A 21,994-nucleotide genomic window follows, 5' to 3' on the forward strand; every position below is an offset into this window, starting at 1 on the left:
AAGCACCTACATTGAACACCTTCAAGAGTAAATTGGATGCTTATCTTGCTGGGATCCTATGACCCCAGCTGACCTCCTGCCCTTTGGGCAGGGGGCTGGACTTGATGATCTCCCGAGGTCCCTTCCAGCCCTGATGTCTATGAAATCTATGAAATCATCTGATTGACAGTGGACCATTTCTTCAGTCTATTCAAGTCATTCTGGACCCTAGACCTACTCTCTGGAGCATCTGCAACTTCACCCAGTAACTCAACAGAAGCAGCCTTCAGTGGTGAAAGAGCAGAAAAGCAGGTTAGGGACTACTTAGAAAAGCTGGACATGTAAAAGTGTATAGGGCTGGATGGGATACACCCAAAGTGCTGTGGGCATTGACTGATGTAATTACAGAGCCACTAGGTATCATCTTTGAAAACTCATGGTGATCAGGAGAGGTCCCAGATGATTGGAAAAGGGCAAACATAGTGCCCATATTTAAGAATGGGAAAAAGGAAGATCTAGGGAACTACAGACCAGTCAGCCTCACCTCAGTCCCTGGAAAAATCATGGAGAAGATCCTCAAGGAATCCATTTCTAAGCACTTAGAGAAGACGATGATTAGGAACAGTCAGAATGGATTAATCAAGGGCAAGTCATGCCTGATCAGCCTGATACCTTCTATGATGAGGTGACTGGCTCTGTGGATGCAGGGAGACCAATGGATTTGGTGCGCCTTGATTTTAGCAAGGGTTTTGATACAGTCTCCCACAACATTTTCACAAGCAAGTTAAGGAAGTATGGGCGAGATGAATGGACTGTAAGGTAAATAGAAAACTGGTTGGAGCATTGGGCTCAGTACGTAGTAATCAATGGCTTGATGTCTAGTTGGCAGCCAGTATCAAGTGGAGTGCCTCAGGGGTCAGTCCTGGGGCTGGTTTTGTTCAATGTCTTCATCAATGACCAGGAAGCTGACTTAAAGTGCACCCTCAGCAAGTTTGCAGGTGACACCAAGCTGGGGGGGAGTAGTAGATACACCGGAGGGTAGGGCTAGGATTCAGAGTAGCCTAGACACATTGGAGAATTGGGCCAAAAGGAATTTCATGAGATTCAACAAGGACAAGTGCAAAGTCTTGCGCTTAGGACAGAACAATCGCATGTACCAGTACAGGCTGGGGGCTGACTAGCAGGGCAGCAGCTCTGCAGAAAAGGACCTGGGGGTGACAGTGGACAATAAGCTGAATATGAGCCAGCAATGAGCCCTTGTTGCCAAGAAGACTAACGGCATACTGGGCTGCTTTGGTAGGTGTGTTGGCAGTAGGTCAAGGGAAGTAATTATTCCCTTCTATTCAGCACTGATAAGGCCACGTCTGGAGTACTATGTTTGGTTTGGGCCTCCCACCACAGAAAGGATGTGGACAAATTGGAGATTGTCCAGCAGAGGGCAACAAAAATGGTTTGGGGGCTGGGGCACATGACTTATGAGGAGAGGCTGAGGGAACTGGGCTTATTTAGTTTAGATCCTGACATGCTGGAATCTCCATCCTTGGAGGTTTTTAAGACAAAGCTTTGGCTGGGATGATCTAGTTGGGGATGGTCCTGCTTTGAGCAGGGGGTTGGACCAGATGACCTCCTGAGGTCCCTTCCATTGAGTACAGTGATCCAATTTCCTCTAGATATGAAAAGACCATTTGGTTCCCAGCTTTTGCCTCTCTGCAAAAATTCTTAATTAAGGTGCCATTTATAGTGATGATCTCTTTCGTAAGTATTAAGAGGTACATTTTTAGAGCTTCACAGTGGAAGCCACTTTGAGGCCATAGCAACTTTATTGAACCTACCAATTCATAGTAGATGAATTCATTCTACTAATTACCTAGCTATACACCTCTTTACTGGAACAAGTAGTGCAGTGATATGGACAAAAGGAATCATGAGATTGGGACCACAAAATTGATGATCAGAAGATCAACTTTCAGGCCAACTGAACTGGATTTTGACTGGCAACCCTAAGATGAAAGACTGCATTTATCTGAGCCAGTGGCAATTTCATTTTTATAATCAACTTGCAGAACATCAAGAAAATATATGCAAATATCCAGTGATATAGGAAAGTTGAATTGTGCTGGAATTAAATTTATTTCTGCTGTCCTTGGTGATCCCATTTTGAGATATGTTCATCTTAACTAAAGCTAAGAGAAAGTGTTTCACCATTTACCTCCAAAATCCTAATCTAATCAGTACAATAATTCCACTTCTGTCCCAAAACAGAATCAAGGAAAGAAACTTGTGTGGGAACACCGGGAATAAATTAACTGAATTCCCAACCCCTACTGAACAAATATGAAAAGGGAAAAAAATGTTTAGGAAAAGTGGTGGAGAGACAAAGCAACAAAGAAGGATAGAGCCTGGACAAAAGATAGGGGCTGGACTTGATGATCTTGCAGCCCTAATGTCTATAATGTCTATGAAAAGGAATAAAACTAAGGAAAACAGGATGCTGGTGTAAAGAAAAGTAATCAGGATGAATAAAGACAGGACAGTGAGATGTATGAAAAATACAAGAAAAAAGAGTGAGAAAAGATAGATAAAACAGCAACTATATGAACAGGCATAGAATTTCTAATGGAAAAACCTAAATGATATTGAAAACAATGGAGAAAAAGACTGAGAGCAAAAGTCTGGGGCTGTGAATAGGTATCTAGTCTATAAGAAATTTCGGCTGAATGGAAGGCAAGATCCAGCCCGTACCAAAACAGCAACTATATTGGCTGACCTGGTTAGAACTATAACTTCCTCTCACACAGTTCAAACACTTGCAGTAGAAGCAGGAGAATCAAACTGTATTTTAGCCAGGTGCCCAGCTCATACCAACAACCAGCAAAACGTAAGGTTGCAGCAAAGTGGAGAAGAACAGGTCCACCTGTCTATGTGGCGAGATTAATCCATGGTATTAGTGCATCTGAGGGTACCACCATTCCAGTGAGGTCAGACAAAAGGTATTTGTTCCACCTTAGCTGTTATATGCAGAACCTCTCTCTTCACAGAGTTTTAGTGCCCAGGTACCATGCACAGGTGACAAATTCACTCCATGACAGAGGAGCATTACAAGGCCCTATGAGCCAACCACTTCTAAACGTTGATGAGAAAGGAATAATGACTCTGCAACATAGGAAAACAATCACATGCATCCTCTTTCATGTCTCCCATTATTACAGTTTCTACTTACAAGTTTAATTAGCTCTGGATAAAAAAAAGCAATCACCAAAAATAAAAAAAAAGACATAAATTAATCCCAAGAGTTACCACTTGAGTTGGGGGTAACTTATCTACATTCGGTATTTCTAGTTTGCTCACTGTGATATTATCCGAGCACTGGTATCCTTTTCTGCAGACTAAAACAAGACGCTTGGAAGTTGACATTGTCCCAGGTTAAGTTTGTTTTGTTTCTATCTATTACACAAAGCTGCATTGTAGAACTAATCTGTTTGTTCTCTCCGTCCTCAACTTCAGTCAACAGACAAATCTATTAGATATATTTCTCTGTTGTAGACAAACACACCCTCCCCTCCAGAATCAATGGACCTCACCTTTTTGAACTAAAGGGGAACAGGTGGAAGAGGTGGGATAGGCTTCATCTCCTCTTCATGAGCCAGCCACAAGAAGGCAATAGTACTCAGTCTCTCTCTCTCTCTCTGTCTCTCTCTCTCTCACACATACACACACACACACACACACACACACACATATAACACCAGAACAAAATTTCCACTCCTTGCTATTGCATGTGCACTGCACTAGGGTGCTTCCTACTCTCTCCATCAAGGATGGCTGCATTTCAGAGTAGCTGTATATATATATATATAGTATTTTGGCATTTGTCAAAACAAAGGATGCTGAATGTAAAAGTAGTACGTGACAGGATATATGTTTGTGCAACAGGCATGATGCAAGGAAACATATCGTAGGCAGGTAATTGCAGTTATCTGATAAAACCTTACAGTTTAGGAATTGCTATCTATTTTGCCTTCCCTTAAATCATTTGCCCATAGGGGACATAAACCTGTGCTCAGTGCCCATGCCAGAGGATGAAACATGAAGAATGGAAAAGCCTCTTAATTTGTTGCTATTCTCCAGACTGGGCCTTTACAGTTTTTACCATCTTCTTCATAAGACATTACAGTTCTGAAAACTTCAAATCATGCATCGGGTAACTCTCCTAAAGCTTTGCCTATCCTTATTACAGAACTGAGAGGAAGTAAGTTGCAGCTCATTTCTAACATGACCCCTGTGTAGTCTGAGTACAGGGGACAGACAGATCTCTTGTGCTTGACTTGCTTGAATAACGATATTTCAACACATTTTCCGTCTTACAATATGGAATTCCAAATTGAATGGGAGCTTTCTAGGAATTAGTCCTTCCAGACTAGAACATCTATTCCACAGCTGAACTGCAGTGGCTGCTTGGAAGGCATGCTAAGTTGTCCAAAAAGCCCAAAAGCCTAATTTAGTCTGACAAGCATTTTAAAGCCTTACTGATTCTCTAAAGCACTTACACGCTGTGTACACTGTGCAGCTTGAATTCGCTGTCATGGTCATTAGGACTATATTAATAGACTGTCTAACCCCTCTCCCTAAACCTTTGTACTCCAGAAGTATCTCACAGGCTGTATTATCGTGGTGCTGTTAGTACCACAGTCATTAAGATTTGTGCAATGTTCCTCTGTTAAGCCCTGTTTTTTGTGAGTTTGTAACTCTCCCATAAAGTTCTTCCAGCACACAAGGCCCGCACCAAGCAGAGAGCACAAAGGGGGCATGTCTCAAAGTTATGCTTGTTTCTTCACAACACGTACCACATCTGTTCTCCACACGTACTTGTCCCAAACTGCAGAACTCTGGTGAATCTGAGAGCTTCAGAGACTTTCTGACCACTTCATGGTCTATGCCAGAGAGGCGAACATGGAACTGCTCCTTGTTGATTGCCTTCCGCAAGGTTCGAATGGTTTTGCGCAGTCTCTTCTCAGTCCGTTTTCGTGCACAGCGCAGATCACACACGTCTAAAAGTTAACAAGGGTAAAAATGAGGGTCCTTCAGTATTAACAACAGTGTGCAGCAGTATCTGATTCAATGGAAATACAAACTGTGTCAATCTGGATGCAGTCTTCAAGAAATGACACCAGCAAACAAGAAGAAAATTAATTGTAACATAATTTTTTTTAAGTATAGGAGCACTCTGATTTTAGGAGCTAGGCAAGTCCCTCATGCTTTCTAAATCAATAAAATGAAGCTTCAAAACAGGAGATACTTTTATGATTAAATTTTGCGTAAAGATGAAAGTGAAAGATAAAGAAAATTAAGGATCTAAGTGCAAGAAGCCTTCATATGCACCTTGGATCATTTTCCAACCAACCTGTCACCTCCTTTTGGTTTGTTTCAAGCTCAAAATCCGCAGTGATAAACATTTCTTTAGCTGCCGCCAGTCTGTTGAAGTCTCCGTGAACTTTCTTGCCAGAGCTGCATGTTAGGTTTACATAGTAGAAGCTCTCCGTTACTGAGTTATGTTTCTCTGCATGAACAAAATTAAAGGAAGCAAAAGCTTGGCCAACTATATTACTGGATATTCACTAGAGCTCAGTAAATATTTTGTTATGAAGACTGTGAGGAGACTAAATGATTAACTCCAGATGCTAATAAACTACAAACAATGGGGCTAGATTCTCAATTGACGAACACAAGGTTAGCTTCAGTGACTTCAACAGTGCCATGGCAAATTACACCAGCTAAGGGTCTGGCTCTACTGTGCTGAAGGCACATCCCACCACTGAGATCTGAACCTTGCTAAAGCTACAAGCCCACTTAAACCAAGCAGCTGCCAACAAGTTCTTCATTATCTTCTTTGACACATGCTATTAGAACCATGCTATTTGCCTGCTCAAGACAAGTTAAAATTATTCATGGGAAAATCTCTTGTTTGTATTGGTGTGAGAGCCCCACTCACTCACAACAGTATTTAAATTCATCTGGGGCAAGTCTCAGCATGCACAGGACTTTCAGAGACCCACAACCAAGGTTTCCACGAGGAAACGATATGTATTTAAGAAAACGTCCAGATCACATTTTGGTCCTGGAATAAATATGCACTTTCACTAAAGATCTAGCAAGGAGTATGGTTGCTGTTCATTTAAAGCCAAGCAAACCAATATGGTGGATTATTTTTATTTTTGGTTAATTTTCTTTTTCAAGTCCAACCAAGTAAAAGATTGACCATGATACAGCTATGCACTGATTCCTCTTTCAGCAAGGAGGCCTTGCTCTTTATTATTCATTTATTTCACTCAGATTCATCTCAAACTACACTTTGTGGGCAGGTCATAGGTTAAAGTCCTCCTCTTTGTTTCTAGCTGCCTTTACAAGTTTCCACATCATGTTTCCTACCTCAAAGCAGCTAAAAGTGTGTGGGAGGAGCCAATCTAGCTGTGTCTATTAGAAGTTTCTGCAATATAAAAGGAAGAGGCAAGGAAACAGGAGCCAAACTGGAGAACAAGGATGAACAGGAAGAAAGAAGCCAGAGGTCTCTTCAATGTGGCATCAGTTAAATAGAATTAGCAACCAGGCAGCATAATCACAGAGGAAAGGGAAGATGGAAGAGGCAGGACATGTTTATATTTAAAGATGCAGAAGAGAAGGAAGCTAAGGTTACGAGAAGCATGTTTAAGATTAGAAAGTCATAAAAAGATATGAAGAGCAAAAAGAGAGAGTAGTCTCATGAAATTTAGATTGGTAAAAAAAAAAATACAGAACTTCCCTAACGTGCCTTTTCCATGTGAACAATCACTGTAGCTGTCACAGGAAAGCTCTGAGATGCAACAGAATTGTTCCTGGAATTACAGTGGGGAAAGGCATGGTTCCTATCATCACAATATGGGAAGAGGGGAAACTTGCAAAGCTCCCTGTTTACTACTGGAGTCTATGTCATGTCACGAAAATATTTAAAGATCCCTGATCTATAGCATTAGCTTGCTTACCTGTACATATACCTCCATACCTGATATAATTTGCTGCAGACCTTCTTGAAACATCTCAGTCTTTTTCAAGCTACATTTTCCTTCATTAAGTTTAAAGGTTACACTTATCTTGATGGCTGAGGTATCTTCACACAAAGAAACAATGACAAGTTACTTTAAAAATGAAAACGACTGAAATACCACATAATGTCAAGCAGGTCACTACAACTGCATTAAAAAATGTAAACCTATATGTCACTAAAAACTCTGCTGTTTGTGGAAAGATGGAATCACATGGTGGGGGCTGAATGAGATACTAGTCTTCTGCTGGTAGTTAGTTCATAACTGGAACTACATTAAGAAGCTGTGATATATTTTAGCTACAGGAAAGGTACTGTTCATAGGGGCAGAACTTGTGTACATATGATCAGTTTTGCTGAAGTCAAAGAGATACATTGACTTATACCAGTTTAGGATCTGCACCTATTGTTTATGTACAGTAGCATCTTTCACACTCCTACATTTTAAATAAATGTTACTGTTAAGCTAAGTGAAACACACAGATTATACATAGTCAAATTTTCCAATAGGAGTGGATAAAGAGAGACATGTAACTCCACAGATGGGCTGTTCATGTACCTGATCATTTGGATCTCAGGCACATGGGTAATGCTGGTGAAGCCACACAAGGACTCTGAGAGAAGAATCCTCATTTATGCAAGAGCTCCGACATATGAATGAAGAGGAAGCAAAAACAGAAGGAATACAACCAAGGAGAAACAAAATGCAAATGGAATAATATATCCCTGTCTTACAATACCCTGCTAAAAGAAACGAGTCAACAAGATTTACATGCAACAAGTAAATCTAGTAATTACCAAGCCAAGTAGATTCATTTGTACTTTGTTGCTTTTTCTTAGGCCGGGAGGAGCTGCCACAGGTAAGAGTGTAGGCCTCTTGTATATCTAAGAACAGATGATACAGGCAGACAAAGTAAAGATACAGACCACATAAGAACTGGACACTCCTCACCTGCGTAAGGCATTTGTAGGGCTCTGAGCTCCATGGGCACTGCTTTTTTCAAAAATGACACTTAGCCTTGGAGCTATGTTCCCAGCTTAGAGCTTTGGAATAGCTCTGAGGTCAATTTGCCTCAGTGTTAGCAAATAATCAGGACCCTGTTTGCACTCTTAGCCCTATATCCAAAAGCTGGACCTGATCTCAGGTTCCTAAGATGGCAGGCTCTGCCCTGAACAGGGCTTCTATCATTCAACAGCTGGCCCTGGGCCATTTGGGGAATGGCACCAGAAACACTTAGAGTTCTGCCCTGTCCACTCTTGCTAAAGGGCAGTTGTGGTGACGTGATATGAAGGTAAAGGGATTAGAAATAAAAGGATTCTTAGGATTCTGGCAGGGATACAGAGGTCCCTGTTTAAAGGGAGAAGGTTTTCTCCTTTGGTTGCTTATTCTCTCACACCTTCATGAGTCACAGAACCATTAAGTTACCCTGATTAAAACACATGAGTTTCTATAGCCAATGGCACATAAGGACTAGCACTACATCTGGCTGCTTTTGAGTCCCCTGCCCAAATGACCAGATTCCCATTTATAGCTGGGTTGACTGGGGGCAGCCTTTGGCACAAGTCCAGGATGAAACAGGAACTGATCACACCAGAACAGGGGTGCTCAACCTGCAGGCCAGATATGTACCACAGGGCTTATCTTCAGGCCAGATATGTACCAGAGGGTGCCCCATGGAGTCTCACACCACCCTGAGCATCTGGATTGGGCTCCAGGGCCCCACACCACCTCTCGCAGGCCCACACACCACCCCCCATCCATCCAGGATTAGGTTCCATCTGGGCAGATGTGGCACAGGGAGCCAAGGCCCATTCCCAGTGAACAGGGGCAGAGTACGGCCCAAAATGGCCCACAGACTCACTCCACACCATTCATCTGGCCTGCAGGACCAAAACTGACCACCACTGCTCCAGAGCCACAGTGACACCTTGTATATTCTGCCACTGTGCCTCAAAGACCTTCACAAGTACTACCATTATTACTCCTTCATTCTTCACATAACAGCACACTTCGGACAATTATACTGTGCTTTGTCTGTGTGGCTTACCAGAAATAACATGGACATCCGAGGGACAGCTTAAGATGCACGCATCACTCCCACCACTTTTAGTGCAGCGCAGCAATACTTTGGGTGACATATCAGGCAAGGACCCTTCTAAACAAGATAAACATAAATACTCATGGGAGAAGTAAAATATCTACATGTGGCAAACAGAGATGGACATGCAGCAACCTTCAGTTTTCAATACAGACAGAAGGGGAGAAAAGGAGATAGCATAAGGATTAAACCATATATATAAATTTCCTTTCAGGTAAAACTATGCCCAAAATATTTTTCCATGCAGTAAAGCACAAAAGAAAACACAGAAAGAAGCCTAGGTAAAAGCAAAGGAAGAAAGCACCAAAGCCCCTCAAAGTATCTCCTGTTTTTCACTTATTCCAGCAATGGCTAGCATAGCTACTTAAAAGTAAAGCAGAAATCTAACAAAGGCCATGACGATCCATGCTGCTTAATGGGATGGATCAAGATTTTCACAACTACCTAGAGCTGCATCATCTTCAAGCACACATGTTTTCTATGTGCCTTACCAACGCAGTCTTTCTTATTCCAGTGCAATTTCTGGTTGGAGTGACACTGACATTCATAATCTCCTAACGTATTCATGCAGGTCTGTTGACATCCTCCATTGTTGATACTACATTCATTAATATCTGAAGAAAAGGATGAAAATACCTTTTTAAAATGTTAATCTAGAAACAATTTCACTCGCTGTAAAATCCAGACATAAAATTGTGGTAACTGGGCACCATATTTCATATGGTCAGGCTGTAATTTTCTGGGTGCCTTTTGAATATCCTGCCCTACATATTTGTGCATTCCCTGCAGTCTTTTACTGAATGTTAATGTTGATTTAAATTATTTACTTTCAATGTTAAATATTACCAAAATTGACTGTAACTAAAACATTCCAGCCTCAAGAATGGGCTTCAAAAATTTACAAGCTAATAATAAAGGAAAATGCAATTAAACCAAACATAAGCTGTATTGTTTCTGGTTATTATTATGTTTGAAACAAAACCAGGTGATAGGATGCAAGACACACATCAACCATTTGCCTTAAAAGTTCAAATGTGTATTATATATATAATGCATACATTATGCCTTAATTTATATGCACACAGACGCACATACATATATATACCATAATGTTAAAATATATTTTATTTCACTGTCAACAAATAAAAGTGGACAATACTTTGCACTGTATTGTTATACTTTTTTAGCCTAAACAGTCAGACCACTTTGGGGTCTTTGCCAGGTAGCTTCCATTAGAAGGCAATAGGAGTGGGGGTGGTTTATGCAATTCTATTTGTTTACCCCTAATGTCCCTGAACACAGCAAGAGCAAGTTTCCATTTCAGTTTCAAAGTTTCTCTTTCCTGAATATCCTGTGACTCAGAGACCCCTGTCTCTCTGCTCTCCCTCAGGGTCAAACTCATGACTGCTTCTCTTAACTTTCTGCCCTTCACAGAGATGCACATGTTGCATCTAATCAATCCCCAAGCTCTTCAGCCTGCAGGGTTTAGCTTCTGAATGGATCTTACCATGATATCTATTGCCTTGGGTAGTAGTTTCCTATCATTTCCAGCTGTAATTATATGAAGAAGTATTTATTTTTCCTGCAGTATAGAGGTCTACAGCCTGCAGCTCCAGATCCAGCTCACCATTTTCTCACTTCCTGCTGGTTACCCCCTCCCATCCCCCTCTCCGGATATCTTAGCTGAGTATATAAAGAATACACACAGTGCAAAGTCACCTATGACAGCGTGCATGTAAAATGCATCTTTAATGGCTTGATCCTGTTCCATCCTGAATCCAATGGCACAGCCCTTAAAGAGCAAATTTTACAAGCAAATGAAGCTATTTTCTAAGTGTAATAATATGACTCTGCCACCCTTAATCGGACCAACTATTAAAAGGTAGTCAAATAATATTTACCATATTTTCTCATGCACAACACAGCCCCATATAAGACATGCACCTTGTTTTTGGAAAGCAGAATGTAGAAGAAATTATTTTTTTCCTGAGTCATAGTTTAGATCTGGCTTTTTAACGGGGAAGCTGTGTTGCAAAACTGCTGCCAGCTTCTCTCAGCCATCAAGCTTATAGTGACTGTTTAAGAGTTAACACTGGACTCCAACCCTATTGCTTGCTGGCTGAAAGAAGTTAGAAACCATTTTGCAACACAGCATCTTCACATTTGTGGTATGCTAGCAACACTGTTCAGGGAAGCTGGTAGAGCAGCTGCCTTTATTATGCATGACTTAAACCAATTGCCATTAGTCCCCCATATTCATAAACACATAGGCTAAGATTTTCAAAGGAACCAAAAAGCAAGTGTCCAAATTTCAATGCATATATACGTTAGGACAGGGGCATCAAACTCAAATGAGCTTCCGGCAGGAGGGCACAGCCAAGGGGTGAATCATCCAGCCTGCAGGGCTTCTTACAGGCCAGATGACATACCCCTGGATTTGGTCCATGGTGCTTCTTCCCACAACTGTCAAACCTACTGTTTTAGCTAGCAACCAGAGGGTTAACATCGCTGCCGCTCAATGTCCCTCCCTCCTTCCCAACCCCGTTGGCACTATTGACTACTGCCAATTTTGGTCACCTTTGATGACCAAAACCCAGAAATTAAGCAGAAGGTAAGAGGAACTGGGAAGGTGAGCAGCAGCATCATTAACCCCCATATCAAAACAGCAGCTGCAACTGCTGTGGTGACAAACTCCATGGGCTGGATCTGGAAGGTTGTCTAGCCCATGAAAAGTCCTGTGAGCCAGATATTTGACCCAACCTCACCCCACTGTAGAAGACATCATATCCTGGGGATACCCTATTCCCTTAGACTTCTCTAAAAAAAAACAAACCCCAGCTTAAGTTCGTGCACACAGCTTAAAGGACCCCAAATGAAGTGAAGACCTGCAAACTGGGTGACACATTTCTGTGATGGTCCCCAAATTCAAATGTGCCCATTCTGACTCACATTCACGCACATTTATTAGCCAATTACATGGATTTAAGATTTTGCCTGAGTTCCACATGAAAATAAATTTATTTTTATTTAATGTTAAGTAATGATATTTTCCATATTCATATTCTGTCCATTTTCAATCTGCCTCAAATTAAAGTTCATGTCAACATAGTGCTCTGTTTCTGTGAAGATTTCTTTGTGAATCAGAAGTAAAACATTCAGGCTCTATCCTCAGTATTACTCAGTTAACTAAAACTGAGCTTTCCCTGTTTAGATCATATAAAGACCTAGCCTTTTGTTACTAAATATATATTTTCATTATTATAAAGGCCCCTAATATCATACTTTATCTGAAGTCTTTCTTTATAAGGACTTTGTCTTGAACGTAATCTATGTCCAGAACTCCCACTGAAATCAGTAGCGGTTTTGCATATGGAAATACTGTCAAATCACCTACACGTGGAATTCATCTATTTGTTCTAGTGATTAAAGCTGTATTCCAATACACTGAGAGAAAGAAAAATAATTTAGGAAAAAACACAATCAAGGAAGCAGTACTCTGTTTCATTTTTGCTCTGTCTCCTCTTTTGAAAAACTGCCTAGAAAAGGCAAAGGGTAAATTTGCTGTACAGGATTTCAAGCACATGCCTTCCAGTGATGTTAATGAGAGCTGCAGAAGTGCTCTGACAGCGTGCACGCTGGTATCTTTTTATACTCACCTCCACAATGTGTGAAGCCATAGAGAGTGTATCCTTTGTTACAAGAACACTCAAAAGTGCCTGGATGATTGATGCACGTGTGGTCACATGTCCTTTCAAAAGAACATTCATCAATGTCTGTAATTTTTAAAGGGATATGTTAACATCTCTTGCTGTCAAGGAAGCATTTATAAGCTAGCAAAGCTGGACAGATAGATGTGTAAATTTATGTGAGCTAAGCAAATTCTTTTAACTCTAGCAGCTTGTAACACAAGGAAGTAGAAACTTTTGAAAGAGCAGCTAGTTTCCTAAACAATATGGCAAATGCATAAACTGTAGCTATATTGTATTTTAAATAACTCCTGCTGAATTGTCTTCATTGCAAAAGAGAATATGTAGAAAACAAATACTTCTTCAAAGGAAGGCAAGGCAGAGTTGTCAGGAAAAATATTTACAAATTAACTTTCCATTTCTTTGTCCCTTTGACAAAAACAGGAAGCCAAATTTTTACCTAAGCCGTGCTTATGCAATGGCCATTCTAGATCTCCGCTAGACCACTCACCTCACAAAGAAAAAAAAAGGGTAGAACACTTTTGTCAGTTCTGGGCAGACAAAAAGCCAGACTGCCAACCCTCAAGACCAAAATGTCCTCATGAGCAGCCCCACACAGGGTGCGGGGTTCTCCAGGAGAAGCCTCCTTCACCTGCCCTCAACAATGTGCCTCAGCACAGTGAGAACGGACCTTCTCTTGATACATCCTTCTTATTGCATGCCAGTAGTGTAATGGCAGGCAAGTAAGTGGGGCACAAGCCCCAGGGACTGTCTAAGGTGGGGGGAGCACTGGAATGCAGCTAAGAGAGCACCTTACCTGCTGTCCCTGGTCCCCCAAAGAGCATTTGGCATGACGGTGGTAGGGCAGAACAGAAACAGCAGAAAGTTTCACTTTTTTTGCCACCAAAAATTGATGTTTAAATGACCACTTGACACACATTAGTGACATCTGCCCCTGCATCAGCGAACCTCCACCACTGCTCCTGCTAAGGGTGCAAAAAATGGCCTAATAGGCCTCTGTTGAACAACACTGGCTGCAGCAACCAAGAGACCCTGGACATCACTGAGATCAGGTTTGATTTTGAATTTGTAACACTGGGCACAGTGGGCTTCTTATTTCTGTCTTTAATGCTGAAAAGAATGTCTCTGCTTTAGACATCCAAATGTTCCTCAGCTTTTTAATCATTTTACATACAAGACACTTTCCCTAAAGAGGCAAATTTAGTGTATGGGCAAGCTTGATCCCAATGAAGTCAAAGGCAACATTCTAATGGATTTCAGTGGAGCAGCACCTCAGGCTATAAATACTGAATGTATTATTATCAAACATACCCTACACTGCTATCACAAAATGGAAAGCATGATGAATCCTAATGGGCCTTATCCGGTTCCCACAGCTGAGAGTTCTCATCACTAACAGGGCTCCTAGCCCAGAGGGCACATGGTGTCCCCAGTGACCTGGAGCTCTGAGCACTGACAGGGTTTCCAACTACCAGCAGCTGGGAGTCCCATCAGTACTGGGAGCTGTCAGCTGCAGGACTGCATGGTGCTCCCCATGGCTGGGAGCTCTGTCACCTGACCGGGGCTCTCAGGTGGGGCAGATCATTGTGTTCCCCCATCTGGGAGCCCCAGTCAACTGACAAGTGCTCCCACAGGAGCATGCTTTGGAGGCTGGGGAGCACTGGTCATATGTTCAATTAAAGGCGTGATAGGAGCCACAAAGTTATTATACATATTTTGTATAATAACTTTGTTGCTTACTCCTGGTTTTATCACACCATTAAGTAAATGAATGCATGGCCAGGTCACTACTTAAGATGCGACTAACCAGTTAATCATGCCTTGAGTGTAAGTGGGGCCTAGGAGAAGCAACACAGACATCTGGAGATGAAATCCTTAAAATAAATAATTAATTCATAAACAGGTTCCATCAGAAATCTTGGAAATCCTACATTTCTCCAGCAAGTTTGCTCTGTGTAAATATTTGTCCCGTTATGTCTGATCTAAAAAAGATGAGAAGGGACTACATTGCAGTGAAGTTTCCTGCCTGATAGTCAGCTCCATTTTCTGAAATTCATCATTAATGTCAGCTGGTTGTCTAGGAAATGGAATTATTCACTTGCCAAAATGATTGACCCACTTACTTTAGCTGCTTGTTACATACTGTAGCTTTGCCAAAAACAACAAGACCACATTGCTAATTACTTTTTAATGTATTTGCACAGTTTAAATAAGGTTTATTTTCCTATATGTACAGAGCATTATATCAAAAAGCAAATACCTTTTGTTGGGCTGATGGGTGGTATCAATGCCATGCTGTCATCTTAAAATCAAATCTTTCTGCACTGTTTAAAAAATAATCTGAATGCACTTGTAAAGAATAGTGAATCCACTGCAACTTATATAAAAAGGAATAGGACTAAAATTTTATGGACTGAATACTTTTCCTTTTTTATTGAACCCAGGTATCTAACAAGTTCCAACTAAAAAATGAGGAGAGAAAAATGGTATTTTATTCTAAATTAACAAATGTTGCCAAGTCAAATACTCTGGATTTGAAAACAGTTACTACAGCTAAAGTACAGTTGCTTCCCTCTTCATTTCCTGTAAATGACTTTAGCCACTGAATACATGAAAAATTGTGTGACCTACATAAAGGGCTATCTGTTATAAAGTTATATTCTCTACTCACTATTTCTTCCAGATAATTATCTATTATACAATGAATACCTTTTCAGACAATGTCTTAACGCATGTCTAACTGTAGTCAAACTCATGCCTACAGACCGGCCCCATATACCGCGTGCAGCGCGTGCCCCTGATGGCCCCGTGCACAATCTCCAGCACACAGGGCCCAGGCCAGAGCTAGTGAATGCTGCATGTGGTGCACAGGCTGGCCCAGGGCATGTCACACATAGCACACAGCTCCAGTTCAAGTCCCATGGGCAGCACCACTGGCTAAATAACTGGGCTTCATAGGCCAGATCTCTAACACCCCTGTCCTACTATAACATCATGCCAAATGCTCGTCATTGACTCTTCACTGATTTTAAAAACAGCTGTAGAGAGAAAACTCTACATACCTGTAAAAAAAAGCCATAAATACCTGAAAAAACCATAAATAATTGGAAATTATTCAATTAGCACTTCATTGCTGTAGTAGGTGTCAAACCCAATCAGATTTATTTACTTTTACTAAGTCCCCATGCACATACCTTGACAGGACCTCTCATCTGTCAATAATTTAAATCCTTTTTTGCAGCTGCAATCAAAACTGCCAACAGTGTTTTTACAGAAATGATGACAGCCTCCATTATTGGCCTGGCATTCATCTATATCTGTAATGGAAGAGCATTTAGCAAATAAATGGAACATGTCTGATACCCGTTTATCAGTTGGTCTCAAAGATGGACATGTCGTATGGATGAAACAACCAGATCTGACTGGGAATTTCATTTCTCAGCAAGTAAAGCCTGAAACTAAATCCAGTGACTGAACAATTCTAAACTGTGGAGAAGTTCAGATCCAGATCTAGAAATGAACTTTTCAATTCATGTGCATTTCCACTATTCCCTTTCATCCAGCACAGGGGTGCTCAACCCTTGGTCCATAGGTCAGACCCAGCCCACAACCTTGTGTCATCTAGCCTGCAGAGCTCCCCATGGGTGTGGCAGTGGGAGAGTAGTGGCACTACTTTCCCACTACCAAATTTCTAGACCCTGGGGAGCTGCAGGCCCTGCACACTGGATCGAGTGCCCAATCCCAGCATGCAGGGCCAGAAAAGGGTAGCATCAGGCAACGGCCCAATACCAGCACTTGCAGGTGACTGGGAGGAAGTGGCACTAGCCCCCTGGGACCCAATCCCAGCACACTGCAGCAAGAGGGATGTGCCAAGCCCCCCGTACCAGTCCTGGTATGGGGGCAGAAGGAGGTGGTGCCAGGCCACTGGGACCCAATCCTGCCATACAGGGGAGCAAGAGGTAGTGCTGAGCCCCAGGACCCAATCCTGGTGCACAGGGTTTGATCCCACCCAGGGACAGGCCCCTCCACACTTATCTGGCCTGCACAGCCAAAAGATTGAGTGAGCACCACTGATCTCACATGTGGCTCTCAATTTCACATACATGTATAAATGTGCTTATAAAGGAACACTTTTCCTAGCTCATACCACTGGAGATTATAAAGTCATTTACTGTTTGGAAACCCTTTAGAGTTTTAAACAAAATACCTTTTTTATTAAAGGTTTTAACTTTTTTTTTTATTCTCTCCTGTTTTCCCAAGCAATGCAGAAATTATAGGCAGAAAAGACTAGTGTCATCCTGTCCTTCTCATGCCAGCGAGAGTTCTTTTTCTCATTTTAAATGACTCAAGCAGAGAGTATTCCATCACTCTGCTTGGCAGACCACTCACAGATTTTACCCTGGAGAATTTTATTCCAACGTGTAACCTAGATTTTCCTTTGCTTATTTCTAACCCATTATTTCTTGTTATAGCTGCTTGGACCAGCATAAATAATTCTACTGCTGCCTTCCCATTTAGAGTCTTCAAATATTAGAACCCTAATACTAAGTTGACAGTCTGATTCTCCATATTGATGTATGCAAATCTCTGCCTGTGAACAAGCAGGATCCCCTCATTGCCATTATACCACTAATGCATTACTACCTGCTGATCAGAGAAAGAGGCCATACTGGAGATGGGAAGAGGAGTCACAGGCAAAGTATATTCCATATCTAAGCCTGGTGACTGGTGTAACAGGCAGCATACACAAAACAGCTGTGTGTCTCATCCTGCCTTGTCCCTTCCCATGGCTAGTTATACTTCGGCTCTTCTCAAGATGCCCAGGAGTTTCTGTTGGAGACTGGTACAACTAGTACAAGGTATTTATGCAGGTAGGCTGCCAAAGTGCAAAACTTACCTTTGCAGGTCTTCCCATCCAGCTGGAGTGTAAATCCAACAGGACAGCTGCAATGAACTCCAGTTGAGGTGTCTTTACATGTGCGGTCGCAGCCGCCATTATTGACAGCACAGGTTTCTAACAGACAAAAGTAAAGGTAACATTCACACAGGAACACAGATAAATAAAAAGTTGCAATGATAGAACGAGTAGATCCAATTCCACTGCTATTCTGCCACATTATACCTAACGATACATTTCACCTGGTACATACAAGGCACAGGAAATGCTCTACAGACAACTGGTATGTCAGTATCAAGATCAGGACACATGTCCAGGTATGCGAGGGAAGCCGTTTGGCACATTCCCCCCTACACTATCTCCAGCTTTCCTTGGGTGTTCCACACAGCTCTGACTTTGGTTCCTCTTTTGCTTCTCCCTCAGCCTAGTTCTGTTGGACAAACCCATCTACAAACACAAATTCAACCACCGTCTCCCTGCTGATGATCCACAGATCTAGCTCTGTACTTCAGATGTCTCCCTCTTGCATCCAAACCAACACTTGACCTGTTCATCTGATATCTCCTTCTGGATATCCAGCCAAGCTTAATGTGATCGAAGCAGAGCTCTCCACTTTCCCTCAGGCCTTCCCCATGACCTTCTTTCTCAGTCACCATAGACAACCCCCCTGTCTACCTGTCAGTCAGGCCTGGAACCTGGAAATCTTCTTAGACATGGATCTTTTTCCAGGTCCTAACATGCTGATGACGTATGAATCTCTCAGACTCTTTCTACAAAACAACTTCGATGTGTAGTTTGTCCTATCGATCCAGGCACAGATCTCAGCCACGCTCTTATCTTATGTAACAGTTACTGCAACATCCTTTCCTCTGGCCTTGATGCATGCAGTCTTGACTAACACATATCCATTCAGAATGCAATTGCAAAGACAATTTTCTTAGCGGGACAACTTAATTACATCTTCTCTCTCTTTGTTACTTCAATATACACCCTTTCTCTTTGTATATAAGCTATTTTTCCTCACTTTCAAGGCCCATCATGGCCTCTGCTTCTCCTGCCTATCTCCTTTCATTCACTATTGAGAGGATAGCTCCCACCCCTGACTGGTTAATAATGTCAGCTTGAAATTATTCACTCAACAGATTTTCAAACAAGCACCTCTGTACTTTCTCCCATGCTGCCCTTTAAGTTTCGGAGGAAAAGCATGCAAAATTATCAGCAAAACCACTTATTCAGGTGCCTAAGTATGGAATTAGGAGCCTAATGCCCAGCTCCTATTTTTTAAAACCTCAGCCCCAGCATCCATGCTCTTGCAGTCTTGGCTCTTTCTGCTGAGATTGCCAATGAGAACAATAGATGATTATTGCCATCTTGGGGAATTCTGGCAAGTTGTGGATATACGTTCTTTGTGAACTGTACTGCAACACATTTCTACTGGGTGATCATCAGATGATGGAGGACTGCCAGATGCTGCAACTTAAGACCAGACCAAAATGGTCCCACAGTATGCCAACCTTTTTCTGAGCCACCTGGAAGAAGAATTCCTCAAGGCCTGCACCATCAAACTCTGGCTGTACTTCAGATGATGATGATGTTATCAATGTATCTTAACTAAAAACCTGCAAACTCTGATTGAAATTCAACAATCATCATCACTCCATCCAACTATTTCTTGAATACTCCAGCACCAACATTTCCTTTTTAGACACAATGATCAGTATCCAGAATGGTAAAATACAGATCACGTTATACAAGAAACCCACAGACCAACATACATATCTGCACATCACCCTAAATACACCATGAAAACTGTAATATACAGTCAAGCCCTTAGATACCACCAAATTTGCACCAAGGAGAACACCCAGGGTTGCCACCTCACAAATCTCAAAAAGGCTTTCACTCAACAAGGACACTCCTCCAGAGGGATAGCTCGCATATCTGAAAGAGCCACCCAGATACCATGTGAAGAATTGCTGTAGTACAGAAGGAAAACCCCCATGAATCACCCTCCACTGGTTATGACATATTACCCTTCCCTTGAACCTATATGGAAAATCCTCAAACAATTGCAACCCAGACTAGAAGGAGACCCAATTCTCAAAGAGATCTTCTCAGAACTACCCATGCTATCCTTTAAACAAGCACTGAACTTCACCAACCTCATCACCAGAAGCAAACTGCTGCAGCTAGCAAAGCAACCAAAACGCTGGCTTGCATTCATAGATGCTTCTCAAGCAAATCCCAGGACGTCATTCTCCCCTTGTACTTGGCCTTGGTGAGGCCGCAACTGGAGTATTGCGTCCAGTTTTGGGCTCCACAATTCAAAAAGGATGTGGAGAAGCTTGAGAGAGTCCAGAGGAGAGCCACACGCATGATCAGAGGTCAGGAAAACAGATCTTACGATGACAGGCTGAGAGACATGGGGCTCTTTAGCCTGGAAAAGCGCAGGCTCAGGGGTGATCTGATGGCCACCTGTAAGTTTATCAGGGGTGACCACCAGTATCTTGGGGAACATTTGTTCACCAGAGCGCCCCAAGGGATGACAAGGTCGAACAGTCATAAACTACTACAAGACTGCTTCAGGCTGGACATAAGGAAGAATTTCTTTACTGTCCGAGCCTCCAAGGTCTGGAACAGCCTGCCATCGGAGGCGGTTCAAGCACCTACTCTGAACACCTTCAAGAGCAAATTGGATGCTTATCTTGCTGGGATCCTATGACCCCAGCTGACTTCCTGCCCTTTGAGCGGGGGGCTGGACTCAATGATCTTCCGAGGTCCCTTCCAGCCCTAATGTCTATGAAAAACAAAAACAAAAATTTCCTACAGCCCAAAACACACCAAATGTATCCAGACCAGGCCAGTACAAGAAATGTAAAACCTTCCAACATATCTCTACCACCTCCACAATTACTACGCCCCACAACAAAACCATCACCATTCCTGGATCTTATGCCTGCACCTCCAGAAATATAATGCATCTCATCCAGTGCACCAAATGCCCTGATGGAAAATACATAAGAGAGACCAAAAAACTACTGTCCACTAGAATGGATGCACGCTGGAAATCTATTAAAGACAAGAATACCCTATTACCTGTGGGGGCACATTTCTCACAAGAAAACCACTCTTTCTCCAATCTCTCAGTTCTAACCCTCAAAGGGAACTTACAAAACACTTCCCAGAGACGAGCCTATGAACTTCACTTCATCAACCTCCTGACTACAAAAAATCATGGACTAAATATAGACATTGGATTTATGACACATTATAACCTGCCTGACATCTGACTCCCCAGGTACCTCTCCACTATTTACCAGCCACATTCATTCCCCTTCCTCACCCCACATCCTGTCTCTCACCCACTGACTCCTCATCTTCACTTTTACCATCCCTGCTGTCAGCCAATCTGGTCACCTGCCTGATAGTATGAATAAAGGCTACATTAAATTTATACTCACTAAAAAGTTGTCCTGCATGCTTATTTGAACCATGTTGCAGTAAGGAGTAACATCAAGGAGCTGGCAGGTGACCCCACCACTGGCAAAGATATATGAAAACTCATGGTACTCAGGTTAAGTACCTGAAGACTGGAAGAAGGCCAGTGTGGTAACCAACTTTAAAAAAGGGCGGAAAGTAGATTATAGGTCAATCAAATTGACCTCAATCCCTGGTAAGATTCTGGAGAAAATTATCAAAGAGACCCTTCTTGATAAGCTGGCTGAGGGCAACATCCTAAGGGACAGCCAGCATGGGTTTGTCGCAGGTAGGGATTGCCTGACCAGTCTCATCTCCTTCTATGACTAGGTGACATATCACCTGGACAAGGGAGAAGAGATTGACATTATATATCTGGACTTTAAAAAAGCCTTTGCTCTGGTGTCCCACGATCTCCTCATGGGAAAATTTGGCCAACTGTGGTCTCGGCTATACCACAGTGAGACGGCTGGGAAACTGGCTCCAAGGTCAGACCCGGAGAGCAGTAGTCGATGGTAGCGAATCATGGCACTCCATGACCAGTGGCGTCCCCCAAGGCTCTGCCCTTGGACCGGTTCTCTTTAACATCTTTATCAATGATGTGGACACTGGTGTCAGAAGAACACTGGCCAAGTTCGCTGATGACACTAAACTTTGGGGCATAGGGTCCACACCCGAGGACAGGCTAGTGATCCAGGCCAACTTGGATAAGCTTAGTAAGTGGACAGATACAAACCTGATGACGTTCAATACCGATAAA

At 42.3% G+C, this 21,994-nt stretch overlaps 1 protein-coding gene across 3 annotated transcripts in view; it reads right to left on the reverse strand.

Moving 5' to 3' along the window:
* The window catches only part of SCUBE2 (signal peptide, CUB domain and EGF like domain containing 2), a 73,930-nt gene that overhangs the window by 24,390 nt on the left and 27,546 nt on the right, over positions 1–21,994 (reverse strand). For 2 of the 3 annotated variants that reach the window (XM_019552134.1, XM_019552133.1), the window contains exons 8-16: positions 17,758–17,874; positions 16,055–16,177; positions 12,810–12,926; positions 9,645–9,767; positions 9,103–9,210; positions 7,853–7,939; positions 7,016–7,120; positions 5,381–5,536; positions 4,824–5,027 (exon numbers count right to left, since the gene is read on the reverse strand). In XM_019552134.1, the coding sequence (XP_019407679.1) occupies positions 4,824–5,027; positions 5,381–5,536; positions 7,016–7,120; positions 7,853–7,939; positions 9,103–9,210; positions 9,645–9,767; positions 12,810–12,926; positions 16,055–16,177; positions 17,758–17,874 (1,140 nt within the window). The remainder of the gene's footprint in view (positions 1–4,823; positions 5,028–5,380; positions 5,537–7,015; positions 7,121–7,852; positions 7,940–9,102; positions 9,211–9,644; positions 9,768–12,809; positions 12,927–16,054; positions 16,178–17,757; positions 17,875–21,994) is intronic. The other variant, XM_019552135.1, reaches the window with a different exon arrangement.

Source organism: Crocodylus porosus, unplaced genomic scaffold (assembly GCF_001723895.1).
Source record: "Crocodylus porosus isolate Cpor-Errol unplaced genomic scaffold, CroPor_comp1, whole genome shotgun sequence".
Lineage (NCBI taxonomy): Eukaryota > Metazoa > Chordata > Crocodylia > Crocodylidae > Crocodylus > Crocodylus porosus.